This window comes from Hemicordylus capensis, chromosome 4, assembly GCF_027244095.1.
Source record: "Hemicordylus capensis ecotype Gifberg chromosome 4, rHemCap1.1.pri, whole genome shotgun sequence".
NCBI lineage: Eukaryota > Metazoa > Chordata > Lepidosauria > Squamata > Cordylidae > Hemicordylus > Hemicordylus capensis.
Window position 1 is genome coordinate 137,882,764 of NC_069660.1, and position 25,748 is coordinate 137,908,511.

The 25,748-nt window shown below is 42.0% G+C and overlaps 1 protein-coding gene across 3 annotated transcripts in view; it reads right to left on the reverse strand.

The window, feature by feature from the left end:
* NR5A2 (nuclear receptor subfamily 5 group A member 2) overlaps positions 1–25,748 on the reverse strand; it is a 159,480-nt gene that overhangs the window by 45,168 nt on the left and 88,564 nt on the right. For all 3 annotated transcript variants that reach the window (XM_053248338.1, XM_053248337.1, XM_053248339.1), the window contains exons 5-6: positions 18,999–19,118; positions 1,384–1,531 (exon numbers count right to left, since the gene is read on the reverse strand). In XM_053248338.1, coding sequence (XP_053104313.1) covers positions 1,384–1,531; positions 18,999–19,118 — 268 coding nt within the window. The remainder of the gene's footprint in view (positions 1–1,383; positions 1,532–18,998; positions 19,119–25,748) is intronic.

A 25,748-nucleotide genomic window follows, 5' to 3' on the forward strand; every position in this document is an offset into this window, starting at 1 on the left:
ATCAAATCTGGATAGTTGAACTACAAGTTAATTAAAATATTGTCCTTCAGGAATACTCAGCCCTGCTTATTAAACTATGACCACTTATTAATAATTTCCAGACCCCCCTCTCCCCTGAAACAGAACAGAGTAGAACCCCCACCCCCACCCCAACATCTCAATACACAATACATCATGATAAGTAAGTCTGATTGAAACCTGCCTGTCTTCTTCCTGTCTTTCTTCCTTTCACTGGTCATCCTGACTAGCATAATGCCTCTATGAAAACTTCAAGATTTAGCTCTGTTTTATTTTACTGTGCTGACTGCCACTATATGATGAATGCAGTGAGAAAAAGTTAATTTAAGTCATCTTTGTTAAGCCAACAGCTGACAGAAAAATATCTTACTTTGATTCAATAAAAATCCTTCTTCCTAATCTTTCTTTTTATTCCTGGACAGTAAGTTTTGCTTTCATTGGAAACACTTAACTAATTAGTCTTGCACATATATCTTCTTCATTCTGTGCTTCCTATCCTTAGAACACAACATCTCTTCTTTACAAGCAGCAGTTTTTACAATAGTTCTTTCATTTTAAAAAACCCACACTATTCATTTGCACGGTTAGAGTGTCTTCTGTTATTGCTTTTAAAACTATTAATTACAATGATGATGATTTTGCTGCTGTGTCAAAAATGGGATTGCTATCAAGGCTTTTCAATACATATTTGCTCTCACTATTCTTCTAAAACACACACATATTTCAGTGCTGCCATCTCTCTATCTTTTATGAAAAGGCTCTGTAGACTAAAGGAGTCTAAAGTTTTTTCTTATGTAAAGTTAGGAGATTATTTTATCCTTCTTGTGAATCCTGTAGAAAAGCCATAAAACATGGAACACCTGTAAAAGGCTCTATGTCATTTCCTTGGAATAGTTATTCTTATATCACTCCTTCAGACTCAGGTGGTTGAGTGGCTATCAGTTTGGAAGCAAAACAGAATGACCCAAAATGTAAGTAATTGTTTGGACATATGTGCAAGGCACCCCAAGTATGTAAGTTTGTTAATTAAAAGGATTTTAAAAAGAGGGGCCCAGGCTATGCAGATAGCAGTTTATGTGAAAAACTGTATGCATCTGGGGTACAGAGGAGAGGCAAAACCTACTCTCTTCAGACATGGTTGCTGGTTCTACCACCTCTCCAGCTTGCTCACACCACGCTCTTTATAGAGCAAACGGTGGAGAAAATCTCATGTTTTCCTATCACTGCTGCTTTGTGTCTTTCAGACTGATGGGCCAGACTAAATGAGCCTTACAGCATTTTCAGTGGGTGGATAATAAGGAACAAGAATAATAAAGCTAACAATGATCTTTATCTGGGTAATGATCAAATAATAAGAGTACCTACCTAAACTGAACAGCACCAAAAATTTGAGACACACAAACTCTCGGAGATCAAACTGCAGAGATCGTAGTTTTGCTACTAGCTCCTGTGCGTGGCTCATAAGATTGTTGAGTGTGGCTCCTGCTTGAGATGCTATTACTGAGTAATCCACCTGTAAAAGAGTATCACATTCTTTCAGGATCTTGTGTTACATAGTTTATTCAGCATTTTAAATATACACAGAGCTACAAAACCTTCATTTCACTTACTGTTAGAAATACCTTGAGGTCATCCACACCATCAAAAACTGTGTTCTACCCAGGTTTGGGAGCTGTGTGTACTCCCAATTTTTGATTGTGTGGAAGCAAGGTTAGAGGAAAACCTGGGTAGAAGTGATTGTGTGGAAGCAAGGTTAGAGGAAAACCTGGGTAGCTTTTTCTCCTACCTTGCTTCCACACAATCACTTCTACCCAGGTTTTCCTCTAACCTTGCTTCCACACAATCAAAAATTGAGAGTACACACAGCTCCCAAACCTGGGTAGAACACAGTTTTCAATGGTGTGCATGACCTCCTTGTGTCATAGGTCACCATTATTCCCATTATACAGATTGGAAATTGATGTCTGGAGATACTGATTTGTCCAAGGCCAACCAATTAGTATTTGTCTTGGAACTGGAATGCAGAATTTTCACACTCCAATTAGAAGACTATATTAATTTCAACATACTAGCCCTCATATACATAGGACTGGTCCACATATGGAGGGTCATCACTTAATGTCTGCAGCATCAAGGGGCCAACTGAATGTGTGAAAGGGTAACCATACTTGAAATACCACTGAAATAACTTTCATATTGGCCACATTTGCATGTAACATGGAACCGCGGATCCACTTGGCCAGCGGTTCCGCTCCCTCCCCCCACTCTCCTGTCCAAATCTGGACATCATGAAGATCACACTGTCTGCAGTAAGTGAGACTGCAGAGAGGAGGGGGAGCGAGCTGTGTGGGCTTCTTTCTGGCATAAAGGACAGCCTGCACATCCAATAATGGTTGGAGGGAGGGAGGAGGTCTTCGCTCAACTCCGGTCACAGTAAATGCAGCCTGCAGTTCTGAATCTGGACAACCCACAGACTGTGTGGAACTTTGGTTGGGGTGATGAAACTCACTACAATCTGAGGGTTCAGATTACAGTTTCAAAATCTAAACCTTGGGTGGGTCACCTTGCAGATCCACAGTTGCATGCATTTGGATGACACGGTGAGATAACCTCTGCCCCCTTAAACTCCGGTTCCGTGTTATGTGTGAATGCGTTTTTTTAAAAAAACTGACCTGGGTACTCAACTAGCTTATATGCTTGCACGGTGGCCTTCAAAATGGCTACTGCAAGCTGGGAGAGGGCTAGAAAGGCCCCCAAATGGGCCAAACCTATAAAGATCAGGGGAAGGCCAGCAGGGGGGAGGGGAAAGCTTTAGAGACCATCCCCCCGCAGCTGCAGAAGAACCCCCTGGAGGCAGCAGAGTTAACCCGGACCCAGCGGTGAGTTGAATTAAAAAAAAAAAAAGATTCCGAACCCCGGAACCTCTCGAACCCAAGTCAAACGGGATGAGGTGGTGGTTCAGGGGTGCACAAAACTGAATATGCCCGGTCCAGTCCAATTCCATCCAGACTTGAACAGAACCAAGCAAACCGGTTTTGTGCAAGCCCCTAGCTTGCTCATCACTTCCATGTAAGGGTGGTATTTCCCCCAGCGAATGTATAACCAGAATATAGACACATGTCTAAAAAGTGTTATTTCTGCACACAGTTCCTAAAGCACAAGCGAATGCCACCAATCTTCACAAAATCACTGTGCATAGGGTATGAGACTGATGAGTGGAATTTTAAATTTTGCTCATCTATAATTGAGAATGTAGTCTGAGACTGATTATGTGCAAGTTGTTAAATGTTGGTGATCTATAACTGAGAATGTGGGTTGTTTTTGTTTTTTTAAACTAACATATTCTATTTAATAAAAACCAACTGTGGAATCAATCTGTAAATGTTTATAGCCAGTGTAGTGGGTAGAGTGTTAGACTTGGACTAGGGAGACCTGGGCTCATGTTTCTTATCAACCATGAAGCTTACTAGGTAGGGTAGCTTAATGTCAGAGGTGAGATTCAAACCGAAACTTCCAGATTCATAGCTCAGACTCTTACCAACTATGCTACATCAGCTCTCATAAACACTTTCCCAGGTTTTTTTGTTGTTAAAGTCTTGCATGGTTTCTGAACCATGGCCAGCATTTTGACTAATGCTGCATACATGAAGCCAAAAGAAGCACGGGAACAGGAAATGCATTCCTACTTCAGCAACGTAGGCACTCATGCCCCAGGGGGATTTTCAGTGAACCCCCTGGAAGTGCTCTGTGCAATGCACAATGCTGCACAGCCTTCAGGCATATATTTGTGCATTGCACAGAATGTTTCCAGGGCAAAGGGAGATCAGATCTGCAAAGATCACCCTCATGCACAACTATCTGCGCTGCTAAAGTAGGAATGCGTTGGCTGCATATGTACTTCTTTTGGCTGTGCAGATGCCGCATTAACCAGGTTGTCAGTCAATATCTAGATAAGTTGTATCTTGTAATAGGGAACCTATATAACTTGGCCTGAAGTTAACAATATGACTTACATTTCTTCAAACCATGTCATGATCCTTTGAGGTATTAAATAATCTGCTCTACAGTAGTGATGTATCTGTTTCTCCTTAGCTGTCTTTGGCTATAGAACATGACAGAGCTTTCCTAATAATAATAAGCACACACACACACACACACACACACACACACACTTTATGATTCTTTATAGTGCTGTTCATACATTATCTCAGTAATCCTTACAACAACCCTATAAGGTACATCAGTATTATTATGCCCATATTTCAGATTGGGGAAGAATAAAAGAATAGCAGCTTGTGTAAGATTGCCTAATGACTTCATGACTCCAAATAAGACTTGGACCAGGGGCTTCCTGGATCATAGCTCACATACTCCAACAGCCATTTCATACAATACATAGCAACAAACTCACATTTGCTACTAAGTATGCTTTCAACAGGGAACTGCAGCCAATTCTTGGTCTCTGACAGGTATGATACAGTACATATATTTTCAAACACTTGTTTGTCTCATTCACACTTTCCATTTTTAGGTTTACATCTAAAAACTGTGTGAAGAGACAATCAGGTACTACATGATACCAGCTGTCTATGGGTCCTCTCCATCTTTCTTATCTAATTTATCAAAACCCGACATTTCAGCACATGCGATAAAAGATTTAAAAAATATCTAAACCACAAAAAAGAACATTAATCCTGCAATCCTAATTATAGTTATAACTCTGATCTCACCTCATGACGATGATGCCATCTCCTCATGACAGTATTCAATAAGGTTCTCCACACAAGCAGCGTGGAGAGCCGTAAGGGGTTTTGCGGGGAAAGCGGACTTGGCCCACTCTCCCTGCACATATGCAGTCAGCTCACCTTGAGTGGCCAGATTGGCCACCACACAATTACCGGCTCCGTCACGGAGCTGGTTGGGGCAGCAGGGATCTGGGCCTCCTGGCCCCCAGAAGTCCCAGAATGCCCCGCTCATTCTGGGGAGCCCCTGACACCGGGAGGCTTGTTGTAGCCTCCCAGTTGGGGGTCTCCTCATGAGTCACTGCAGCGTGGAGTCGCACAGCGGTGACACATGATCCAATAACTGGGTTAGTGGAGCGCTCACTCCACTAAACTTATTTAAGGGCCGGGGCATTTAGGGAGGCTTGCTGCCGGGAACTGCGTGGCGAAACCGGGCTAGGCTCTGTTAGCCCGGTTTCTCCTGGACAGGAGAATAGCCTCAATGTTGATTTTGCTTTTTTTGATGTAGTAAACCGCTAAACAAAGCATAAATACACAATTAGTATTTCCTCTGGATAATGTTCAAGGCATTTTTTCAAGCAAATGCTACATCCAGTTGACCTCAGTGTGGTAATCAGTCCTGAACTGGAAACCATAAGACACATATTGTCTTCTTTTTACCAACTGGGAAACTGAGCCAACCAAATTTTCAGGGTGACGTTGGCAAATCTACCACTTAGAATGAGGCCCATAAACTTATGGTACATCTTGTGTTCCCAAGTTGTTTCTCATGAACCACCTTAGATTTAATTGCCTTTTCAGTAAATAAAATACATAAAACTTAAGCAAACTATATCTCTTTAAGCCACCATTTCACAGTCCCTCCTCAAATGGCAACTAGTTTATTGTTATGGAAATGTTAGGTTGCTGCAAATACGTCTCATTCACAGCTGAATTCTCCCTTTGTGATTTGCTGGGGAAATGTGAAGGGGAGGATCCCTTGGTGAGATAACCAATTGTCATTTCTGTAAGGGAGAAAATGTGATCTCCCCTTCATAATAATAAGTTAAGATGTTTGGATGAATCTCATGAATATCATTTCTCTGCTACTGCAATGATAACATAATGGGAAGCCCCAATAGGTAGATTCTCCCACCCTCCACTACTGGAGGGCTCTCAGACAACCAGCTCCTCTTTCAGATGCATTTAATATTTGCAGAACCAGCAAATTTGTCTGGGAGGCAAGTCTTCATCTGCCACTCACCCAGAGCCTACTGTATTAAATTTTTATATTTATTGACATTTCATTACCATAATTGACTGCACTTGGTTCCCTAGTAGAAGGCGCAGGGATGCCTCCTAAGCAGGAGAATTAGTCCCTTGAGTCGGATTTGCAATTAAAAACAAGGCAGAATGGATTTTTTTTATTGTGTAAATATGATGAGTTGAATTTTCAGCTTTAACTAGAGAATACAGAGCACGGAGAAAACCTTTTTCACGAGTGAGCAAAATTATGAGTCAGTGGAAAGACGACCCCCAAAGGTGTCAATCAGTTTATATAAACTCAACTGTGCATGAAAAGGCCCAAGTTAATGTCTCTTCTAGGGAGGGGTGTGTGTGAAGCCTTATTAAAGTGAATATTATCTTCTCTGCTTAGTACATGGATGACTTGTATATGAAAAAGGCAGCCTTTTGAGCTAATGTGCTGTACAATTTGATTTAAAATAATAGGGAACAATACTGTATGTGCTGGGTTTCAATTGTTGAACTTGACATACAGAAGATTATTATCCAGATGTTTAAGATCCATGTGGCAGGTATTTAAACAAATATTTAAGACTGTACATGCAAATACACAACTGTGTTCATTATGTGGATCCTTACAGAATGGTGTGAAACTTCCTAAATTAAGCCTGCAGACAGATTTTGGTGTGTATGTATGTTTAGGGGTGGAGAGTTGCTCATGATGTGTGCGCACTCATTTCCTTAAACAGGGTTTTCTAGTTTCATAGTGCTTAAAAAATGACAAACCCCAACCAACCAGGTGTGATAGCATGGCAAATGAAGTGAGTATGTTCACCTCATACAAAAACATCTGCAAATCTTTTACAAACAGTTGTTCTTCCCTAGCCCTGAATGCCATTGATCCAGGGACATAATCAAATGAATGACAGAGAATATTTCTTTCCTTCCTAATGATAGGAATACATGGAATTTCTGGATTTTTAAAAAAAACCCTGAATGACCATTGAAATTGATTAAAGCAAGGGAGAAAGCAGTGCTTGCTCAGCAGTGCTTGCACAGTGGCTTTTAGGGACTGTCCCTGAATGGCTGGACAGAAAAGCACTGATCTTCTAAATGGCCACCTAAATGTATTGGGAAGGGTTACTCTTCTACACTGTGACTTGCAAGCTGTAGAAGAAACCTATTAAACACATATCATTTGATCTATGTTGCTAAGGCAGTTCAAATAGTAGTTTTTGGACCATCTTTACTACTGTTGCATTCTCTTCCTAGCAAATCCTGCAGAGGCAACAAGCTTCATTCCCTGTCAGTGAAAAACTCCATGCAGCTCACATGATCCATCAGCAACATTCTGGACCCCCAAACAGTTAGGGGCCACCTATATGTGGAAGCCTTATTATTACTATATAAATAATAGTAGTAAGAAGTAAGCTTCCACATATGTGTGGTTCCTAACTGGATCAGAAGATTTGTGTATATGATTGAGCTGAACTTCCTCCAATCCACTGATGCTGAAAAACCTTTGGACTCCCATATAGCAGACTGCCCTGCACGCTTTCCTCTTGTTTCAAGCCTTGGAAAGTGCCAGATTTCTCAGCTTCAAACTATGGGAAGCTCTTGGCTGCTCAAAAGGAGGGAAGGAAGTACAACTTGAATGGGAAAACTTAGGTGTTGGTTGGACAGAAAACCTGGAAGGCTATGTATAAACATATAACTTCCGTTCTTGAGGATTTAGAAAAGGCATTAATGAAGTATGATCAAGTTGATTCAATGGTTGTTTTGTTATCTGGGTTAAAGAACTGAGTACATATAAAGATAGAGGTCTGATTGTGAGCCACGATTGTTCATCTCAGCAATAGGAAAGATAAGTTCTTTGGTCTCCCTTTATTAGAAGCTGTAATAAACATGATCACAGTGTGTAGGTTGAAGGGCATTTATTTTCAATTCTGTGAACCACTGAAGTTTAATGATCCATGCTATTAATTAGGTGAAGACTTTGCTGTTTTCTACACTACCATAAAGTGTTATTTGTCTATATTTATCTGTTTTTAATTGTATTTTGTTTTTTTAATTCTATTTCTTTGAAATAATAATTTAAAAAAACCCTAGCTACAGCTGCTGCCTTGGAGCTTAGGCCTGGATCTGGTCATAACACTTGAGCAATGCCACATCATGGTGTTGCACTGACAGGTAGTCAGCAGCTCCCAGTCTGGAGTGCCTAAAGAAAAGCAATGCTAGTGAATGAACACTGGGTCCTTAGGCAACCTTCTCTCTTCTAGGACTAACTCCCACTAAGTGATTATATTGCCAGTAAAACTAATTTAGTACTCCACAAATACAAATTTGCATCAATAACTAGGAGCATTTTATGTAGATTATTTAAAAGACTGCAAATTACAATTTATTTTCAAAGACGTTCCTTCAGGATTATATAAATATTTTTCACACAATTACTTTTGGAAAAGCAAGGCGCTTTTATACATTGGGAATGACTCAGACAGCAGGCATAGTGAAATCAGTTTTCATTAAATTAATTAAAATTGTGATGACTTGTACAGTATACGACGCCTGTCATTTTAACATGATATGCCAATAATAGAAGATAATGAATTAAGTTGCCAGCAGACCATTCCCTCAGGATAATGTTATAGAGCTTGCTAATTAGTTCTAATATGCAAATAGTAAAAAGGATAACTCTTCAAAGTGCTATAAGACTTCTTATCCATTTTTGGACCATTGGTGCATTCTGGGCGCCCCCCCCCCACACACAATTCCTGTACTTGTTCCTCCTCCCATATACAATCCTCCTAATATAGCTAAAATGTATGGAGGCAATTGTTCCTATTTATCCTAGCGTGTTTTTTTTCCAGTGACTGTTTGCTGATGGTCCCCTTATGACTTTTTCTTTTTAAACTGTGATCCTCTTTGGGACAGGAACCAATATTTTATCTCTTTTGCTGTGTAAACCACTTTGAGAATTTTTTTTTGGGGGGGGGTATATAAATATACTTAATAATAATAAAGAATGATAAGAAGCAGGCTTCTGTGTGCATACCCATGCTGGAGGCTCACATGGTTCCTGACCCCCATCCCTGCACTATCCCTCTCCCCAAACCTGTAGCAAGCACTATCAGCAGTGATGCGGCCTAGGCTGACACACACAAGAGTATTGCAAACACTGTTGGGCCCAGAGCAGCGGATCCAACTAATTAGCATCAATTATATCTACCTATCTATTACTACTCTAGCCCTACTTGTGAGCAACAGGTGATGCATATCCCCATCAAGATGAAACAGTGCATTCTGCCAGTGCAATGTGACCTGAAGAAACATCATGAGATGAGATGAAGACAGACACACAGATGCGCTTCTGCACCCACATCAACCATAGGGTTGCCAGCTAGGGACATTTATGGAAGACATGAGCCCATTTGGGGGACCAAATGCCTTTAGTATTAGGAGGAATATAAACTATTTTGGGGACCAAACAACTTTTTGTAAATTCTTTTTGGTCTATGTGTTGTGGTATCCGAAGTTCTGGTGAGCAGCTGGAACATTTTGTTTGCTCAGAACTCTTTGCTCTCATGAGCCGCTTTTCTTCCTCTGTCTCCTTCCAATTCCTACTGACCATCCATCCAATGGCAAAGCCAGAGGGGAGAATCTGCTTCAGTGGCAGGTTGCAGAGCCACATGATGCAGGAGCATGGATAGGTGGGCCTGGAAGATGCAGCTTGCTGTCTTCTTGGGGTGGCGGTGGCAGTGAGAAGTGGGCAGTTAGCTAACTAACTTTAGTTAGCTAAAGCTAACTTTCTTAACTCAGTTAGCTAAATGAGTAAAATGGCACCTTTTAAAGTGGTGAATCTCTTTTACAGTATTTATCACGAGGAGAGCAACTGGACCTATCCAACCCCAGCACAGCATTCCTTCAATGGCTGGCGCTTGTGTTTCTTTTTCAACTGTTGAGCTCTTTAGGGAGCATCTTATTATTTATTCTTCTTTGAAAACCACTGTGAAACCTTCTGTTGGAGAGTAGTATATAAATGTTTGTGGTCATAGAGAACAGCAACCAAATACACACCGTGGTGCCAGCATGCAAGGAGGCTGGCTTGGTAGCTAGCTGGCTGCCCTGCCTCAAGCCAAGAGGTGAAGTTGCTGCCCTGGCTGGGGAGAGCAGGCTGGGTGACCCATTGGGGAGGAGGAGAAAGGACTGTGTGTGTGGTAAACCTAACCAGGTGAGGGGCCTTGAAAACTCAGCACCTAGAAAGCAAGCTGAGCAGACATACAGCTCACCTAGTCATCAGCTTCACAGTAGTGAGCTGTATTTGTTCTCACATTATCCAATTTTTAGCGAAATATGCATCTATAATACCATATGCAAATATATATTATATATGCAGCAATACAGCATATGCAAATTTTACGCAAAGTGGAGACTCTTTTTTTGAAAAAGTGTCTTCTATTCAACTTTTTTTTTGCTGATGGATATCAACTTTTTTTACTATCTGTGTCTAACAACACTAATCAACTGTAGATCTGCCATGCTGGGTGGGGGTATTTATTCCCTACCCATTCACCGGACATCGCCATCATTAACTGCAACCACCATTTCCCCCCCGCCCGTCCCATGGCTATCCGGCAGCTCTCTGAACTCTCGCGAGAGCTGCCACGCATGGGATTAGCCACGGGTACGTCTTAGAGAATTAAATATGAAGAAGATTAATTCAATTTAAATAAAGGAAAGGCCGTCTTGTTCATTCCCTATTGCAGTGTAATGCTAAAATAAAAAAGTATAATCCCTAACTCACAGCCCTACCAATTATTATCTGCTCTCACCAATCAAAACTGAACCTCCCTCCAGTAAATTTTTAGTTGATCTCCTGCATGCCTGCCCAACAAGTGACCCACCAAACCAAACATTGCCCACATTTACCTGCCTTCCATGTCTGGTGACTAGGGATGTGCAAACAAGTTCAACATTGAACATATTAGATGTTGAACCGGTTCAGTTTGATGGTTCAGGGTCAAACTGAACCACCCACTGTTCTGTCCGATCCCGGACCGAACCACACCCCCACCTCCCGGCTCGTTCAGGGGGTTTGTGAGGTGGTTTTTAATTTTTTTTTAATTTTTAAATTTACGCTTACTGTGTTTCTCTGAGGTGGTGGTGGGTGATCAGTGGCATGACCCAGGCCACGCAGAAGCCCATTGCACAGGCACAGCAACCTCCAAAATGTCCATTGCACCTTGGGAAAGGCCCAAACAGGCTGAAGAACAGCCAAATGGACCAGTTTTGGACAGATGGGAGGTCAGCAGGGGGAGGGGGAACCTCCTCCCTGCTGCCTCGGAGAACCCCCCTGGAGGGGTTAAGTGTATTTTTTTTAAAAAGCTCACAAACCACCACCCCCAGACCAAACTGGAGTGGGGGGTGTTCCTTGAGGGGGTGCTGGACCAAAATGGCCCAGTCCAAACTGGACCAGCCAGTTCCATGCACATCCCTACTGGTGACTCACTAGGGCCTTGATAAAACATTTTAAACCCATGAAACAGGTCAAAAGACACCTAGAGCAACACTGGAGGAAAACTGGGGGCAAATATGATTTTACATGGCTGTATTCCTATGTCCAGGAGTATACCCTGGCAATGAGAATGTTGAAGTCTGCTTATTTCTCCACTCTCATTGCATCAGCAGAATCCTGTCCGGCGGCATTATTTCAGATCACCCATACTCTTTTGGGGAAGTAGGAGAAGAACTTCTGATGGGCCGCTGTGCTGTTTTTGCCAAATTCTTTGCTGATAAGGTCGCTTGTCTCTGCTCTGAGTGGACTCTGATTGTGCTATGTCCATTGAGGTGATGGACGTAATATCTTGTGATCATTTGGGACATGTTTGAGCTTGTGGAGGCTGATGATGTGGCTAGGGTTCTCTGTGATATGGTCTTGTTCGCTTGATCCTTGCCCCTCCTGGTTGATTTGTTTGGCTGGGGTGTGTGTGCAGTCCTGGGTCCAAGAGTTAGTGAATTCATCACTCGGGGAGGGAGAGGTTTCTTCAGCTTTGAAAGAAGCAGTGGTCTGCCCGTTCCTGAAGTCTTCTTCCCTGGACCCAGAGATATTAGAGACTTTTAGACCTATCTCCAACCCTCCCTTTTTAGGGAAGGTTTTGGAGAGAGTCGTTGCTGCTCAACTACAGAGAATTCAAGATGAACTGATTTTTTTTAACCCTTTTCAGACGGGGTTTAGACCACGGCACAGCACACAAATGGCATTGGTTGCTCTGGTGGATGACCTCTATCAGAGCCTCGATGAGGGGAATGTGCATCTCTTGGTTCTATTAGCTCTCTCAGTGGCTTTTGATACCATCGGCCATGGTATCCTTCTGGATCGTCAGCGAAGGTTAGGAATCGGAAGCACAGTTTTGAGTTGGTTCCATTCCTACCTTAGCGGATAGTTTCAGACAGTTTGCATTGGAGGTGAGTGTTTGAGCCCATGGCCTCTCTTGTGGAGTGCTGCAATACAGTCCTCGCTCCCATGCTTTTTAGCTTCTATATGAAGCCGCTGGGTAAGGTCATCTGTTGGTTCGGGGTGAGGTATCATCAGTACACTGATGATACTTAATTGTACATCGTCACCCCAGTCTGATCTGGGGATGCCACGAATGCGTTGGCCCAGTGTCTGGAGTCTGTAAAGGTTTGGATGGGCCAAAACAAGCTCAGGCTTAATCCCTCCAAGACAGAGTTGCTCTTGTTCAGTTCTCGATCTGGCCAGGTTCTGGTTTCAAATGTTTCCCTTGATGGGGTTGTGCTCCCCTTGAAAGAGCAGGCTCATGATTTGGGAGTCATCCTGGACTCATGGCTCCTGCTGGAACAGCAGATGGAAGCCATGGCCAGGAAAGCCTTTGCCTAGCTTTGTCTGGCGCACCAATTGCAGCCTTACCTTCACCGGCAGGTTCTGGCACCCGCAACTCATGCCCTCGTCACCTCTTGGTTGGACTATTGCAATGCGCTGTACCTGGGGTTGCCTTTGAAGATGACTTGGAAGCTTCAGCGGGCTGAAAATGCCATGGCCCGGCTGCTTATGGGCAGCAGAAAATATGTTCATGTTTCACCTTTGTTGAGGTCACTACATTAGTTGCCAGTTCACTTCTGGGTCCAATTCAAAGTGCTGGCTATCACCTATAAAACCCTTCAGGATTTTGCACCTCAGGACCACCTCTCCCGTGCAACTTTACTGTGCAACCTGTGAGGTTGTCTCAGGTGGGCCTTCTCAGAGTTCTGGGCCCAGGGGAGGTACATGGGGCCCGGGCTCGTGGGAGGGCCTTTACCTGTTGCAGCCCCCTCCTTATGGAACATCTTGCCTTCTGAGATTCATAATGCCGCCTGCCTTCTGTCCTTCAAGAAGCTTTTGAAAACTTATTTATTTTGCTTGTCTTCATTGTTATTGTTTTAATTTATGTAAACTGGCTCGAGTCTAAGGAAGTCACATGATCAATACATTTGCTGGCTAAATAAATAAATATCCCCCCCGCCCCATCTGCCTGGAACTGCAAAAGCAGGAGTTGTCAAGCCCCAAATAGGCTGGTGAGCTTCATTTGGCTTAGTGGGTCACAAATTGTACAGGCCTGATGTTCTCTCTAAACAAATTAAAGCTTGCAGATCTAAATAATGCCAAAAGCAGTCCTTGTCAGGTGCAGTACAAATTAGAATTCTCATTCTATATGCAAGTTTCAACATTAGTTTGAAAAGATCAAATTAGTTTCAGCTTGTGCTGCAAGCCTGTGCTGCAAAATAAACCAGATTGTGGTGCAAAATAAAGCTAGCATGTAGCAAAACCTATCCTATCACAACTGAATCAACAAGCCTAACACAACTTATAACACGGTGCTCTAAGTTGATTTATGGCTCTATTCCTAAACTTGGTATACCAGCAAACAAGTGCTTTGGAAGGGGCATACGAACTGCTGCACCAATGCAATAATATAATAAAATGTCACTGCTTTAAAGCAGGGATGCCAACTCTGACTGAAGCTATTCCTGGAGATATTCCGCCAAGGTATTTCCAATATTTTTTGCAATATCAAGCCACTGGCACTCCCAGGATTGCACACAATAGTCACCTGTAGATTGATGTCAATTTCAGTAGACTTCAGGCTAATCCTGGAAGGTTGGCAACCCTACTTGAAGGTGAGAATTTACAAGAGGTAAAAATATCTAGGTTCAGGGTGGCATTACGATTGGCTTTTTGGCTAGTCCACAACCAATTAAACTGAAGACAGCATTTTGTTTCTATGGTTATGGACCTACACTCTCTGTCCAGATCTGCTATGATTAATAACAGATCAAAATTAACTAACAGACATTAAAGTCACAGCACCATGGTACAGGCCACTGAATGCAAATCTAAACTGAAGGATTTTTCAGCCCTTTGGAAGATAGACTGGAGTCGGTAAATTGCCAAAGGGAAGGAATTATGCAACTGAAATTCAGTTGGAGCGAAAGCTACATTTGGATTAGGGCAGTAAAGACCTTTTCCTATTTCACAGGACATTTGGATATGATTAAGGTGTGCTGGTGGTTTTCTCCTCTAATTGCTTTGATGCTGCTATTGCAATCTTATTTGCTGCTTAAAAATAAATAAAAATGTTTACATTGGTTTTATTGTGGAGTTGGTTTTAATACAGCCCTTATTTTATGTTTGTATTGAGAGCCAGCGTGGTGTAGTGGTTAGAGTGCTGGACTAGGATCGGGGAGACCTGAGTTCAAATCCCCATTCAGCCATGATACTTGCTGGGTGACTCTGGGCCAGTCACTTCTCTCTCAGCCTAACCTACTTCACAGGGTTGTTGTGAGGAGAAACTTAAGCATGTAGTACACCGCTCTGGGATCCTTGGAGGAAGAGCGGGATATAAAACAAACAAACAAACAAACAAACAAACAAAAAGCTTTGGCAGCTCTGACAAGACAAAAAGGCAGTACATAGAATAAAAAGGTAATGGCTGACATCCAGACTGAGGCTGCACTAGTGCACCGAACAAAGATGCACACAAACTTGAAAGTCACATGGCTGAGCAGATGCTTAAAGCTGCTCAGTCTCTTGCACGCCTGGTCCATTTGTGAGAAATTGTGCAACAAGGATAACGGATAGCTCTGCATCATCCCCTAAAACATAGATGGACCGAGGAAGAGTTTCCTCACAGGAGGCACGCCACAGGTTGTGCAAGTGTACCCTGTTGCACAGATGAAACACTTGTCTGAAACACAAACTCTCAACTTAGAGGAATTAGCTAGCACAACATCTTTGCACTAGTGCAACATGTTTGCATTAGTGAAGCGTTAGTCTGTATGTGAGCCAATAACTGTAGAGTGGCTGATTGAGAGCATCTCCCTTCAAGTCCTTATTTTTGAAGATGGCCAGGTGCAATTTTAATTGCTTGCTTGAGATTGCAGTAAACGGGAGGATTGTTGAGTACTGGGCTGCAATCTATGACTACTGGGTGAGTTCAGTTTGGTAGATCAATCACCAGATGTACAGAACTGTTGAATAGTATATGGCTGTGAAAAGGAAGAAAGTGGCAAGTTAAGCTGGAAATCTGTTTAGTCAAAAGACAGTGAGATGGGATGGGATCCCTCAGGAGCTGAAGAGTAAACAGTATAATGATACATGGGGTGAAAAACAGCATCTGCTGTCCCCTCACCCCTTTTCCATGGGAATCCCTAGTTTTAGGGGGGCAAGGTAAGTATAGATACTAATTATACAGTGAATGTTGTCAGCAACCTTGGAGAAATGGAAGTTGCTTTGAAAGTGTGCAGAATAAAACTGTGTGAAAACTGGCATAGAGGAAGAACTGTTGCAACATTGTGCATTTGACAAAGCACAATTAATTCCTGTTTGTTTTCTTTTATGGTGTTTAAGGTGAAGAAAAATGCACTTATCTTTCTTTCTTTGCTTTTGAAATAGTAGTTATTATTGCTGATGGGCAATATTTCGTGAAAAAGAAGGTAATGGAGAACTTAATGTGAAGGAATTGCTGAAAGTGAAAGATACTTCTAAGGAAACATATACATGACCTCTATGTATGCAAAGCCAAGTAACATATTTTTTAAAAATTCGATGTAGATCCTGGCGCTTCCTTTCTTCTGTTCATTTTGACCGTTAAGTGTCTTAACACGTACTAAATCGATCTTGGAAATAATTTTCCAAAATATACTAACCCACAAGCATTTTGCTCACAGGCTTCCTCCTCCCCTCCAGACATGAGTGGAAGAAGTCTGTGACATCCAAACCCAGCAAATCCCTGGTTTTTCCCCAACAAGAATTTGCAAACAAGCCAGGACATGAAATTGGGATTGAATCTCAGTCCAGGTTAGATATGTTTTTTATTTAGTCTGAGACTATATCTCTGTCTGGGGATTTAAAAAATCCAGACACACCTAATGGTTTGTAGTAAATGCACCCAAGCCTGCATTGATCTAAATGTTCGGTTTTGTCATTGCAACCCATGCTCGTTTATTTAAAGGCTCTCGAGGTGGCTTGTGTCATTCAAAAATTATCTGCATGAAGTTGTATGGAATGGCTCTTGCTTTTGGAAAATTTGTCCCAGGTTTGACTAGCCCTCCTGGTCCTGGAGCATAATGCAAGCAAGTGGTCGCTGAAGTAAAAGGGATTTAAAAACTGTTTAGCTTTGGCTGATTCGGACCCATAGTTAATAAAGCACTGGCCTTTATTCACCTGCTTCATATAAAATGTGTGCCTTCTTGCCTGAAAACATCCTTGTAAGCACAAAGGAATGACCTACATGGTTTAAATTAGGGCTAAGGCTCCCTATGCAAATTCTATATAGCAACTGCATAATGTCGTTCCACAATCCAAACAAGCAACTGTTTCCTCATATGTATATGAATGGAGGCAGTTTAGGTTTCAGCTACTTAAATGCCAGTGGACCATCATTTGGTTTCACTTTGAATCAGAAATATAACATATAAAATATACTTTGCCATCCCATGACACTGTACATTCTTTTCCATTAGAGCCTAAGTCAATTTTAAAAGAGTAAGGTTCTTATTTAATTTGCCTTGTCACTCTCACTTACTTTGTGCAGGCGCTTGGAAATTCTAAAGGAACATGGGCACGACACATGGGGAAGTTCTCTTGGACCAACCCATCTAAATGATTGCAAGGCGTGCAACATCGTGATAGTGCTATTGTGCAGGCCACATTCATTGTACTGAGATCTGTGCAGGAGAACTTCCCGGCAAATTGTATCCTATGCAGTTTTTACATTTCACTTTTAAGCAATTTCTGATTTGGCCTACCTTTCCCCTCGTATCTCTTACATTATGAGGCTGTGCTCATGACCTCTTTGCTCAGAGCCAGGAAGGGACGGGAGGAAGGCAGGCTCATCCTTGCCTTCCCCCATATGATCTGGGCTGAAGCCTTGCTTGCTACACCATACTTTCAGACGAGCGTCACTGCTGTGAGCAGTGCAGCAGGATGCCCGGCCTTTGGATATCCCACAATGCACCATGCCGTGAGCAGGGTGCATTGTGGGATTCCTGCCTGAGTTTGGCACTCTAGCCGCCTGACTCTGTGTGTGCTTGGGCTCCATGCTGCCTGAGCACACAAACGATCCTGTACTAGGGGGAAATTCCGGGGCTTACGGGGCGGGCAGCACTGGGATCGGCATCGATCTTGGTGCTTCACATGGCCAGCCAAACCCAGGGAGGGTTGCCCAAGCCTGGGCTTGGCTGCTCATATAATCAGCCACTACGAGTGTTGAATGAGTATTTCTAATAGCTCCCAGTGCCAATTTTGCTACATTTTCCCAGCATAAAGTACAGTAAATGAAATTTGAAATAAATCTCTGGGATTAGAAGGAGCCAAAGATTTTAACAACACATTGCTTATTACCCATTGGCGTTGTTGTTGGACTGTCATTATTCTATACATGTCACACTTTTGGCCTATCTCACTCATAGTGGTCTACAGTTAGATTTTTAAAATTGCTTATGTTTCTATCTGCTCAGTTATCATTGTTGGACTAGGAGAGTGCCCATATCATTTTACTTATGCTGGGTATTAAAGCCAGTTTCTCAGTTTCATGGAAATCACTTTCAGGAGCACTTCTAATCTAGTTAAATTCCAGCTGCTTGGAAAGGGGATTAATAACAAAATCAACAATATGCTGATCAATATGCCGATTTGGTCTAAGCTGTTGGTGACTGACCAGGAGAGGGATCTTGGGGTTGTGGTGGACAGCTCATTGAAAGTGTCAACTCAGTGTGTGGCAGCTGTGAAAAAGGGAAATTGCATCCTAGGGGATCATTAGGAAGGGGGTTGAAAATAAAATTGCAAATATTATAATGCCTTTATGCAAATCTATGGTACGGCCACATTTAGAGTACTGCATACAGTTCTGGTCAATGTATGTCAAAAGGGAATCACAGAACTGGGAAAGGTGCAGAAGAGGGCAACCAAGATGACCAGGTGCCTAGACAACCTTCTTTATGAGGCAAGGCTACAACATCTGGGGCTTTTTAGCTTAGAAAAAAAGATGACTAAGGTATATAAAATTATGCATAGTGTGGAGAGAGGATAGAGAGAAATTTCTCTCTCGCAACACTAGACCAGGGATCATCCCATTAAACTGATTGCCAGGAAATTTAGGACCAACAAAAGGAAGTACTTTTTCACACAGCACATAATTAATATATGGAATTCTCTATTGTGGGATGTAGTGATGGCCACCAGCTTGGATTGCTTTTAAAGGGGCTTAGACAAATCCATGGAAGATGGGTCTTGATGGCTATAGACTAGCTCCAGGTTCAGAGTCAGAATGCCTCTAAATATCAGTTGCAGGGGAGCAACAGCAGTAGACAGAGCATGCCTTCATCTCTTGTATGTGAGCTTCCCAGAGGTATCTGGTTGGCCACTGTATGAAACAAGATGCTGGACTAGATAGCCCTTGAGCCTGATCTAGCAGGGCTGTTCTTATGTTCTGTAACAAGTTTACCCTGCATACTCACTTGTTGCCCAGTGACTAGAAGGATGGAGCCTTCTTTCCCGTGTACCACTTGCCGATAAATGTGATCTAGAATTAAGAGTTCACTCCAGCAGTTCTGAAGCAGCTTCATTTGGTCATCAACCTGCAGACAAAGAAATATAACAAAAAGATATAGCCCTTATATCTTGAGTTTTCTATGAATTCTCAGGTACCCATATTACATTAGAACTGCTAAAGGAGCTGCTTTTTCATGGGTGCATCCTACGGCACTGCTATAACATTTAAAGCTTGCCATCACATGGGTATGACCAAACACGTGGGCTAACACCCTGAATAACAATGTGCATGTGCAGCCAATGGATGCACACCCTCATGGACAGCTGCATGCAGGGGGGTGATTTTGTCATTCTTCCCTTTCACATGAAGTACTCTGTACAACTCACAAATATGTCCCTGAGGGTCTTGGTTCAAGGGGAAAGGGAGGCTGATGAATGCCCACCCCCGGCCATTGTGTAATTGTCTGCATTGTTGAAACAGGAATGCAGCTGCTGTGTGCATCCCATGAAACTGAAGGTATGGAAATTTAGGACCGACAAGAGGAAGTACTTTTTCACACCGCTCATAATTAACCTATGAAATTCCTTGCCATGGTATGTGGCGATGGCCACCAGCTTGGATGGCTTTAGAAGGGGCTTAGACAGATTCATGGAGGACCGGTCTAGCATTGGCGGTGGCTGAGGGCCATCTGGTGGCTGAGGGCCATCTCCAGCCTCAGAGGCATGATGCCTCTCAATACCAGTAGCAGCGGAGCAACAGCAGGAGAGGGGGCATGCACATACCTCTTGCCTGTGGACTCCCCAGAGGCATCTGGTGGGCCACTGTGTGGTAAACAGGATGCTGGACTAGATGGGCCTTGTGCCTGATCCAGCAGGGCTGTTCTTATGTTCTTATCCATTCTTTGGCTGCATGTGTGCAATGTTAGGATGTCAGCCAGAGTGCCTTCCTACAAAATTGTTACTCAGCCAAAGAGGACTCCGGGGGTGGGGTTTGAAAGGCACAAGGGTAGGCAAGTGCCCCCTTAGACAAGTAGTTGCCCTTCTACTGTCCCCTCATTTATGTTTCAGAAATCTAATATGTGGGGCACAGCTTGCCCACCCTTACATGCATTTTGCCTCTTCTGTGCCCCGCTCCATTTTTTCTTCTGGTGCCACCACTGTGCTCAGCTGGGATTGGATACCCATGTAGTTGTATTTTATTATTTATTTAACACATTTTACACTGCTGTATGTGGAGTTCTCTGAGCAGTTTATAATACAATTAAAACAGTTGACATAAATAAAAATATCTTTAAAAATTTAAACTTTAAAAAATAAAGTCTGATTAAACAGGTATGTTTGGGTTGTAGGTCTTTAAACATTGGAGAGGAGAGCTGGTCTTATGGTAGTGAGCATGACTTGTCCCCTTAGCTAAACAGGGTCCGCCCTGGTTGCATATGAATGGGAGATGATGTGTGAGCACTGTAAGATATTCCCCTTAGGAGATGGAGCCACTCTGGGAAGAACAGAAGGTTCCATGTTCCCTCCCTGGCATCTCCACGATAGGGTTGAAAGAGATTCCCGCCTGCAACCTTGGAGGAGCCGCTGCCAGTCTGTGTAGATAATACTGAGCTAGATGGACCTATGGTCTGACTCAGTATATGGCAGCTTCCTTTGTTCCTGTGTTCCTATTATAGCAGCACTGTGGGATGAATCTATGGGCAAGTGACTTTCACGGTATTACTGTGATGTTTAAAGGGTACCATGTGCACATTATATTCTCTTTGGTAACTGCTGACGGAGAATTGATTAGTGTACAATTATATCCAGATGCCAAATCAACATCTCTTGTTTTCATACAGAATGTAAATAAGCCATGTCAACTATTTGTTTTGGAACAAGAGTAGACACAACTAAACAAACAAGTTTCCTCTCCCATTCCCGCCCCCTGTAATGTAACATAATTGTCTTCGAGTGTAATATTTGTGTCTAATAGCTAGAGTAAAGCAATTTATAATTATATGAATTGTTTAACAACTGATTTCAGCTAAATGCTACCTAGAAAGGTAAATACATTTAGAACAAATATTAAATTCACATAAACAATTATTTATATAATCATTATAAAGCAGATTATTGTTGGGCATTTCATGAACCTGCTTAGTTGACTGAAATGGATGAAACAACATAATGGTGAATGAATGAAAATAATCAGTATCAAACATACATAATTTATGCAACTATATTCATAGGTCATGTCATGTTTCCATAATTCACAGAATTATGGAATCAAGTGAAGCAAGTGGGGAGAGATATTTTAGGTGTACAAATGTGTTCTAGAGAAGTTTTCAAGGATGAGGGGGGAAAGCCTTCTATCTTCAGAGCTGTATAACAGCTATTAACGGATATTTCTGTGGCATCAAAAAGTAACACATTCATTGTGGTTTAAGCTTTTGTGTACTACAGATGCATTATTATTAGCCACTGCTTCAAGCATAGTTTTACTGATGGCATCGTAACAGTTAATTGATTTTAACACTGTAGATTCCAGCTCACAATGACATTTGAGTATAATTCAGCAGTGACACCATTTCAGGTTCTGAAGGGGTTGGGGGCAAGATTCACAGCAAGGTTTAAAGCCCTGCTTTTGAATATATTCACGAATAAATTTTAAAAAGTGTTCTTTATAACCATTTTTTGTGGTTACTTTTAATAACCCAAGAGATAGGTGTTCCTGAGGAATAATTGTGTGTAGTATGAAACATAGGCATACCCATATGATGTATGGTGCCCACATAATTTAGAATAGTTGCTTGCAGGAAACAGTTGGAAAATGTCACCAGATTTTGATAATCACAGGCACTTTTTGATAGCACCCATCAAAGTGCTACCATAGTTGGTCTAGACCAACTAGACTACCATAGTCCCATTTTTGTTGCACTTGCAGGAAATTGCAGGAGTTTATCAGACTTCATACTCCTTGCATTCTATGCCCAGAAGCACAGGTGTTTAAACTTTACCATTGCTTTTAAATCACAAGAGTTAATAGCAGTCCATGTGTACTTTTATTTTGGCTTTTGTCTATGGATCAAATTAGCGATTAACATGAAAATATGACTGCTGCCAAAAATGACAGGTACATGTCTAGCCTCCTCTCCATAATGTCACAGCATCCTACACCTCTGCACTACCACTTCACAGCAATGGTTACCACTGGGATGGATGGGGTGGGGGGAGAATGCAGATTGTCATGACATAACAATACAAGGTACATTCCACCAGATGTGACAAAGTTGGAGCAGGGAGCAAACTGGTGGCTGCCAGTTTTAGTGGCAGCTGCCTATTTATTGTAACTAGTTGGTCCAAATATGTGCTACGAGAACCCATAATTAATTCATTTGAGAAAATTCATGCAATGTTCACTCCAGAGACAGAAATAGCTTTTTGACCAGCAGCACCACACAGCCTGTCTGTCGAGTGACCCAGACTGTCCTGTTCTGTTATGATGCATGGGCAATTTATTATGAGTACACTCCAACATTGGTTGCAAGTCATACACCCATTAGACAATATAGTTGGATGAAAGAAAGATGAGTAGAACATAGCAGATGGGTATAATACTAAGGCAAAGTAAGGCTTGTGTTATCACAGGAGCAACCTTTCTCTGCCCCATGCTGCATATAACCATGATAATCCATTTCTGCTTAGATCACAGAACAAGATTGAGCCTACATTTTTAAAAAGGCTCTCTTTGGCCCTGCCCAGTTGTAAATATCTCCTATGCCATTTCCAACAAAGACAGTCATCTAGCCTAAGAAAGCACCAGTGCTCCTGATCCATTCCCAGCTTATGCAGAATGTGTGTGTGTGTGTAATTTCATTGATCTCCCCTTTCCCGAAGTGTTCTGTGTTATACAAAAACATGTCCTTGAGGGCTGCACAATCCTCAGGGACATACTTTTTGTGAGGCATAGTGTGCTTTAGAGGGAAGGAGAGACTGTAAAAACAAAAACAAAACTGCCCTTCTCCCCTTGTCTGATGGTTCAATATTGTGGATGTTAGCCACTGTTTCACCAGTGCAGTGCAAGTTTGGATATCAGCTAGTGCTTGTATTTGACTGCTCCTTTTATGCTTTTTAATTGGTTGTTTTGTTCTCAGATTATGTTATCTCTGTTGTTTTTATGTGCTGTGATTGGATCCCTGACATAATGATTATTGTTATTATTATTACAATAAAACTTTATTAGTCACTTATCTGTGAACTAAACTCAAAGAGATGAGAAAGAAACACAAAGAAAAATATAATTAACAGCCAAAATATAATTCAAACAATATGAAAATGAAACATAGGAGAAACTAAAAGTAGCAGCAGAACAATCAAGTTCAAAATCGCCTAGAGCCCTTGGAGTCAGGCAGTATATACACTAACTAACTAAAATAAAATAAAAAAATATCTGGGGAAGGCCCTGCGATAGAAAATGCTGCCTTCTGCCAGTGCAAAGAATGCAGAGACACTGACAGTCAGGCTTTCTTGGGCAGGATGGGTGTTTCAGAGGGTAGTAGGTCACCATGGGGAAAACCCCACACTGTGCTGTTTGACCTGTAACATGATCAATCTGTTTTGCAACTCATACAATTTACTGCTCTGAATGTGCATCCCATTTTATAAAGTCTGTATTGAAGTATGACCATAAATGGTTAATAAATGTTTTTAAAAGATCTAACACTTAGAGGCACAAACGCTCAAGGAAAGTGTTCTCAACAAACATCTGTCTCAACCATAGGCAGTAGCTTTGGAAACCAAAAATCCACTTTGCATTTGGGGACTTTTTGAAGTTTCTGAGAGTCACCAGCATGCTATCAAAGCTTTCCTCACCCTCCCAAGTTGGTATCCCCTCATTAGCAAGCCAGTGCTGTGCAAACAGTGTGAAACAGAAAAGTCAGAATAAACAACCACTGCTCCACTCCTGCTGTTGTATACATGAAGATTCATAATTGTAGCAAAACGGAAAGGTAGCTAATGGCTCTCAAAACCTTTGGGCTGCTTTAACTTAGGGCTGACCTGTGGTGGAGGTGGAGACTTTGCACATAGTGTAGAGGATCTACAAAGTAATGGGATGTGCGCAGCCACATATTTCCTTCATGGAGTGGCTGCCACACAGATATTAGGGTATACGATGGTGCCTTATATTGAAGCTGCAACGTATAGTGCAGCTGTTAGCCAAGGAGACCTCACAAGTCAGTAAAGAAAAAAATGACATGTACTAATTTGGGAGTGCTGGAATAAGGTTTTCTCTGGGTGCATGTACATCATTTGATTTCACTACACTTGATACTGTATATTTGGGCCTGGTTCACGCATCCCAGGATGCCATTTGATTTTTCTGCTGTTAATGACTGACAACTATACATGTGAACTGGCTCCACTGAAAAGCATTGGGCTTGAAGTGAAGTGATATGGAAGCTCTCTGTGAGGATGGTCCATTCACACTGCAAGCCATTACACAGATATTTCAAAGTAACAAACATGACATGGGGTAATCAGTTACGGATGATTTACAGGTTAATGTGTGAACTAGCTCCGTTAAAAAAGCATTGCATTTAAAATGATATGTAAGTTTCCATCCTTGGTACTTAATCTGGACCACTTCTTTCACACCCGACAGTCACAACCTGATACTGCAAGGAGCATTAAGCAATTAAAAATGCATGTATAAATCAGTCTTGAGGTCTCCTTCCCATGCTACTTTTACAGAGACACACTTTTAACCAACGTTCAATTCATCAATTTCATGAAACCATGGGTCTTGAGACTGATCCTCTGCAACCTGATATGCAAATATACATTACACAAGATATAGATGTTTCTTCTTTCACCAGAGTGCATATACGCACTAGTTTGGGCAGACCAAGAAAAGCTAATGATTCTTTAAATATCTAAATATTTGGTTTCAATGTATGAGAAATAGAGAACTCCTCAGTAAATGCAGAATGAAAGTCTGGGTTTTACCAATCAGTTAGTGCAAATGAGCATTCCAATAATGTGGACTCACGCTCATTAATAGTTAACTATGATAAGGAATTTTCTTATGCAATACTGGGCAAGCGATTGCACAGTCTTCGTTTCCCTAATATCCCTGGCCTATTTTGTGCTGATTATTCTCTTTGAATATATCACTCATTGCTCTTCCAAAGTCTGCCATTGTTGCATTCAGTGAAGAATGGAAGCGTTTTATTGCAGTCAAGACTGGCCTTACAGAAGGCAAGCTAGAGTAGCTATTTTGGGGCAGCATTTTTTTTGAGAGAGAGAACTAGCACAGACAGTGGGATGGGTTCTTTATTCCCAGCAGCATTTGGGTGTACTGCATGTGCTCCTGCTGTCTTTGCAAAAGCAAGGGCAAAAGAAAGAAAGCAGGCTGGACAGAAGGGATGTAAGAGTGGAGCAAGCAACAAGCTTTAGCAGCAGGAAGAAGAATGTGAGAAGCATTGTGAGCTAGGGATAGGATGTGGTACATGGACGAGGGAAGGAGCAGCAGCAGCAGCAGCAGCACAGCAGGACCTTGGGATGTAATTTTGGAGACAACTTATCCATTGTCAGACAGCCTTCAGGGTTAAGTGAAATGGACAAGTAATAGGAGCTTACTGTCCAATACAAAGAAGCTTTAATATTTCCCTTGAATCCCTAAAAGGCTGATGCAGACTGGTTGCAAGAAGCAGATTTGAGGTTTTTGTATCTCT